Raw genomic sequence first — 6,068 nt, forward strand, 5'->3', positions numbered from 1 at the left:
GAGCAGAAATCAGCATTTGTGAGCAGCAGTATGTCTTCATGCCTTGAAAGAGTACTACAGATGCAGCATTTGCTTTTAGCATGCTAATAGAGAGGTACAGAGAAGGCCGGAGGGAGCTGCATTGTGTTTTTGTAGACCTAGAAAAAGCATATGACAGGGTGCCAAGAGAGGAGCTCTGGTATTGTATGAGGAAGTCTGGAGTGGCAGAGAAGTATGTTAAACTGGTGCAGGACATGTATGCTTGCTGTGAGACAGTGGTGCGGTGTGCTGTAGGGGTAACAGAGAAGTTGAAGGTGGAGGTGGTACTCCTTCAGGGATCAGCTCTGAGCCCCTTCTTGTTTGCATTGGTGATAGACAGGCTGACAGATGGGGTTAGACAGGAATCTCCATGGACCATGATGTTTGCAGATGACATTGTGATCTATAGCGAGAGCAGAAATCAGGTAGAGGAAAATCTAGAGAGATGGAGGTATGCTCTGGAAAGGAGAGGAATAAAAGTTTGTCGCAGCAAGACAGAATATATGAGCGTGAATGAGAGGAACTCGGGTCGAGCAGTGAGGCTACAGGGAGTGGAGATCAAGAAGCTGGAGGATTTCAGGTACTTTGGGTCAACAGTCCAGAGTAACAGAGAGTGTGGAAAAGAGGTGAAGAGACAGGTCCAACCAGGTTGGAATGGGTGGAGAAAAGTGTCAGAGGTACTATGTGATAGAAGACTATCGGCCAGAATGAAAGGAAAAGTTTTACAAGTCAGTGGTGAGACCAGTGATGCTGTATGGACTAGAAACAGTTACAATGACGAAAAGATAGGAGGCAGAGCTAGAGGTAACAGAGATAAAGATGTTGAGGTTCTCTTGGGGAGTGACCAGGATGGATAGGATCAGGAATAAGTCTATCAGAGGAACAGCACATGTTAAATGTTTTGGAGAGAAGGTCAGAGATGCCAGACTGAGATGGTTCGGTCATGTACAAAGGAGGGATAGAGAATATATTGATAGATAGATGCTGGAATTGGAGCTGCTAGGCAAGACGTCTCGAGGAAGACCAAAGAGAAGATTTATGGACGTAGTGAGAGAGGATATGAAGGTAGTTTGTGTGAGAGAGGAGGATACAGAGAATAGCGTGATATGGAGAAAGTTGATTTGCTGTGGCGACCCCTGAAGGGAAAAGCCAAAAGAAGAAGAAGATATATATATGAAAGGCTGAAGAGAGGATTCTTCGATGGAGCAAAAGAGGGCATGAAGTTAGTTGGTGTTAGAAGAGGATACCGAGTATCGGCTTAGATTGAGGAAGATGATTCACTGTGGTGCCCGGTGAATAGATATATATGTGTTTATTTATATACACAGCACATCTCTATGGAGGCCATAAAAACTTTGGAGGCCAGGACTTTAAACTAACAGTGAAGCAAGGGGAATCTAGTTCAACCAGACCAGATACCAGTTTCAATATCGATGTTCTTCAAATTTATAGTTACAATTATCAGTCAATCAGCAAATTGAAGATTATCAACGCAAACATATTTTGGCCTGCAATTAGGGTTTATCACATGGATACACTGAACCACATGGGCAGGCTTTTAATCAAAAGCACAGAGAGATGCAGGCAGTGAAACATTTATCAAACGGTTCAATCTCAAGAAATGGAAATATAGCTTCTCCCAGTTCTTTGAGTGGCATCACAACTAGAAAAACATCTAAACGGTTTACTTTCATCTGCGCATCTTGGCATATCGAGCAGCGTATGACTGCCTGCCAGTCTGTGCAGCCATCTCTGTCTCTGACTCGTACATCTCCTCAGTCTGTTGTCCATCTACTTCTTCCTCTTCTTCCTCCTCTTGCTCCTCCTCTTCGATTGCTGTCTGGTGTTGCAGCGTTTTACATGTCTGGAGATTCAAAATAGGAAAAAAAAAGGAGTGAGAATCATTGGTTTGGTGATGTTCAAAAGCCAGAAGGGTTTCAAATAAAGAAATAAAGTGGAGAAAACATCAGTAGCTCTAGCAAGTAGTGGGTAAGAAAGATGGGGACACACCCCTCTGGCTCTGTCGGGGCTCTGGTGTTTGCGTCGGGGGTTTTGGGTGAAAGTGGAGTCCAGCGTTGACCCGAAGCTCTGGCTGAGCGGGGAGGCCAGGGGAGAGCCGGGGTAGCGGCTCATAGAGGAAGCTGAACGGTTGCTGAGAGGCGTGTCCAGGTAGCCGCCGGGGGAGGCTGACATCTTGATCCTCTCGCTGAACAGCTGTGGAGATGAGAGGTTGGTGCAAATATTCCACCGTTGGACTGTAAGTCTATTTTTCTCCTGCTTTTTGTCTTAATATCTGGGATCTCCTTATCAATAGATATACTATTCAGCACTAAATACCTCCAGGTCTTTCTCAGGGTTCATAACCAGTAGGTTGTGGTATGTGTGTGAGTAGACCTCAAGTGCTTTAGCATGGAAAATCATTTCCACTGTGATGAAATCGATGAAAATCATCTTGAAAAAGAAACAACGATTGTCAGGTGGATTAAAGAAAATTAAAGAAAACCAGCCACAGATGTATATTTCTAAGGTATTCCTCCTTATCTGCACAGGATGTATATATAGTATGTGTGAGCTTGCAAGGTCTTGTTGAGGGAACTGACTTTGACGTCCTCCAGTTTCTGTCTCTGGAAGTCCGTGATGGTCTCCTCCAATTGTCTGCTGCTGCGCTCTGCATTGTTGCAAGCTTTCTGAGCATTTACTTCAGCCTGTAATTCGAAGCCCCATAGCCAATGAAAGAAAGGAAAAAGAGAAAAAAAAAAAAAAACGTCTTACCTCGGCCTTTTCAACTGATTGAAGACTCATAGATCGGTTGACATAATGGCGATCATCAGCAAAATGTAAAAAAAAAAAAACACTTTACCTGCGACTTGAAAGGTCTTGTCAAGAAAATTCCAACTATTGAGTATAAAATGCAAAAAATTCTCACATATTAGCTGTTAAAAATCACCATTCAGAAAATCTAATGTGAATGCTTTTGTTGGTGAAAAAAACCAACATTTCATTTAATAATTAAATTTTGGGTTATGGGTTTCTATAGGTGCAGGCGGCTGTTTACTCACGTATGTTTAATCTCGCACGCTTAAACATAAGCGCCGTCTCATCTGTTTGTTTCTCATTGCACCCTTATCTCAATATTCGTCTGCTTTTTCAAACAGTTATAAGAACTTACAATTTACTTTGTATTGGATACAATGCTTTGCCGATCTGCTGGGTTCCTCTGTCGAATTCTCTCCAATTTATCCACCTCCTTCATTTCTCTGCTAAGGTCGCTGCTGAACTTCTTCAGATCCGCCTAGAACGGGAGATAATGATAATAATAATAATTAATAATGACACCGTCACCCATAACCATTTAATTGTCATCACGTACCATGTATTGTCCTCACATCATAAAACAGCTGTCTTCACTTGATCAGGTACTTCAAATTATTCACTTTTATTACACTCCTGGTATATTGACATATGCAAGTCCTTTAGATAGATAGATAGATAGATAGATAGATCTATCTATCTATCTATCTATCTATCTATCTATCTATCTATCTATCTATCTATCTATCTATCTATCTATCTATCTATCTATCTATCTATCTATCTATCTATCTATCTATCTATCTATCTATCTATCCATCCATCCATCCATCCATCCATCCATCCATCCATCCATCCATCCATCCATCCATCCATCCATCCATCCATCCATCCATCCATCCATCCATCCATCCATCCATCCATCCATCCGCCTCCGCTTGATGACAGCAGGGATAGGCTCCAGCATCCCCAGCTATCCTGAGCACAGGATAAGTTGAAGAAGATTGATGGATGGATCAATATATGTATAGTGACAGTGACATTATTTCCTTTCAGAAACATTGAAGGCATGTTCCTTGCAAATGTCAGCCAAAAGAAAACCAGCCACAGATGTATATTTCTAAGGTATTCCTCCTTATCTGCACAGGATGTATATATATATATGTTGTGTATATATATATTTGTACATGCAGTATTGTGACTACAAAGGGATGACAAATCAAATTAACTGAAAATGTCTGATCTTGGCTTATAACAAAGTCCTGGTCCAAGCATGCAGTAATTTTTCCTCATGCCATGCAGCAAATTTACACCCTGGTTCACTCCTTTAATGAAGGCATGTTATTTTAACTTTGAAAAACATTAGAAAAATACAATTGAGGGATCCATTTTCAAAATGTTGTCTGAATTACATTCAAAAAATGTTGCAAGTAAAAGACAGGGACATAAATATACAAATTGGGCAGCTAAAGATGCACATCAGTGCATATGTTGCTCCTGCTGTTTTATTAGTTTTGATAGCTGCCGTGAATGTTTCCTCCGGTATTAATAAAATGTTATCTCTCCTAATGTGATTTGCACTATGTGCTACTCATTAAATCTAAGTTGCTGAGCTGAGGAGTGACTCATTATACTGACTCAAAGTATATTAAATTCTTTGCTGTGTAATTATTTGTTCCTTAATAGGATCTGGGTTGAACCTCTCCCTTCGCTTCTCCGGATATTCAGATTTGCGATGTTGACCGACAGCAGCTGAAGCTCTGTCATGCATTCTGTAAAACATTGAAAACTTAATTTTCCAAACACAAGAGCATGGAGAATCAGAGAACAAACAAACCCGACATGCCCTGCAGACTATTTTAACATCCAATTCCATCTGTAAGCTACAGTTATGGACTACCTGATTTTTAACACTATATATGTATACACAGTGTCCAAACTGACCTTTTTGTTTTTGACAATATCGCCATATGTTTTCAGAGGAGAAACCACTCTTGTCTCCAGTCTCTCCACCTGCAGCGTAAAAGAGTTTGACAGAGATGAGACAGAAGAGCGACGCCAGGAAAAACCCTCAGCGGCACTGACCTGAGCTTGCCTGTAGTCCTGAATCATGGCCAGATCCTCAGCCAGGATTTTTAGGCCCACCTGGAGCTCTGGATCTTCTGTACGAGAGAAGTCAAATAGCTGAGCCACCAGCAGGTCTGCCTTGTCTCTGACTTTGGCTGTTTTCCTGGTGTAGGCAGCCAGCAGGCAGCAAGTCTTCCCCAGATGCGTCTCAGCATTTTTCACCGTCCTCTCCAGATTTTTCACCTGAGCATCCCTGGGAACGAGGGAGTTGGAGCTGTTTTGTGGATAGTTCACTTCATAGCATGTTGAAGGTAAGGGCAAGATTGTAGTTAAAACCACACGTAACACAGAGCCTCCATGTGAGCAATTGAATAACATGGAGATCGAATGGAGAAAGAAATTTGCGCAAAACAAATGAGGAAGGTGGCGTCTTTTTTTCTGTCTTTCTTTGTGTCAAGGCAGTCAGTCTTCTGGACTTAGATTAGAACTCTTTCTGTGGAGGTTTCATGTATCTCACAAATATTCACTAGGAGCTCCATTATAACTGTTATTTATTTATCTATGTATTTATTTTTTGTTGGTTTTATGCATTTACTTATTTATGTGTTTATTTATGTGTAACATTAATTTGTGACGCCATGCACTGCACAGCATTTTGAAGGTGAACATTTCACTGAATGCGAGAAGCGGTTTATATTGTTTTAATAATGTGCACTTAACTCAGATACAACTTTAAAGTTGTATTATTTTTTCTGTTTTATAATAGAACACATATTTACTAATGGCCTATATTTTACCCTTGTTCCATTGAAGTGCGATTTATGACACTGACTGTTCTTTAACTAGTATGTCTTTTAATCAAAATACTGTACATGATAATATGAAATATAAAATCATACCTGGAGAAGAGGCTGTTCATGCTCTTCCGCAGTGTGCTTCCTACCCAGACTCTGAAGTTTACCTTTTTTACCTGCACCAGGTAACGGCGGACCGCTGGCATGGAAACCACAACAACAAATGGTGTACAAGGGTTGTCCCTGTGAAGGTAACACTCCCAGCCACACGGTGGCAGCAGAGTCTGTTAGAGTATTTCTGCCCTGCATCTCTCTTGCCAAGGTGTTATAAGATGCATCCCATGTTTAATTTGCAGGGGAGAAAGCTCTCCTATGTTC

At 41.2% G+C, this 6,068-nt stretch overlaps 1 protein-coding gene across 1 annotated transcript; it reads right to left on the reverse strand.

Annotated features, from left to right (window-relative positions):
- Window positions 1-1,708: 1,708 nt before the first annotated feature.
- On the reverse strand, window positions 1,709-5,815 carry LOC147226252 (CBY1-interacting BAR domain-containing protein 2-like). The gene is made up of 9 exons (XM_086161095.1): window positions 5,796-5,815; window positions 4,915-5,149; window positions 4,774-4,842; window positions 3,209-3,310; window positions 2,879-2,884; window positions 2,619-2,723; window positions 2,356-2,469; window positions 2,029-2,232; window positions 1,709-1,882 (listed from the first exon to the last, which is right to left on the reverse strand). The coding sequence occupies exons 1-9, from the start codon at window positions 5,813-5,815 to the stop codon at window positions 1,709-1,711; spliced, it is 1,029 nt and encodes a 342-aa protein (XP_086017221.1).
- Window positions 5,816-6,068: the final 253 nt, after the last annotated feature.

The sequence above is a fragment of the Fistularia commersonii genome, chromosome 15, assembly GCF_037954325.1.
Source record: "Fistularia commersonii isolate RoL2024-O1a breed Wild chromosome 15, RoL_Fcom_v1.0, whole genome shotgun sequence".
NCBI classification, from domain to species: domain Eukaryota; kingdom Metazoa; phylum Chordata; class Actinopteri; order Syngnathiformes; family Fistulariidae; genus Fistularia; species Fistularia commersonii.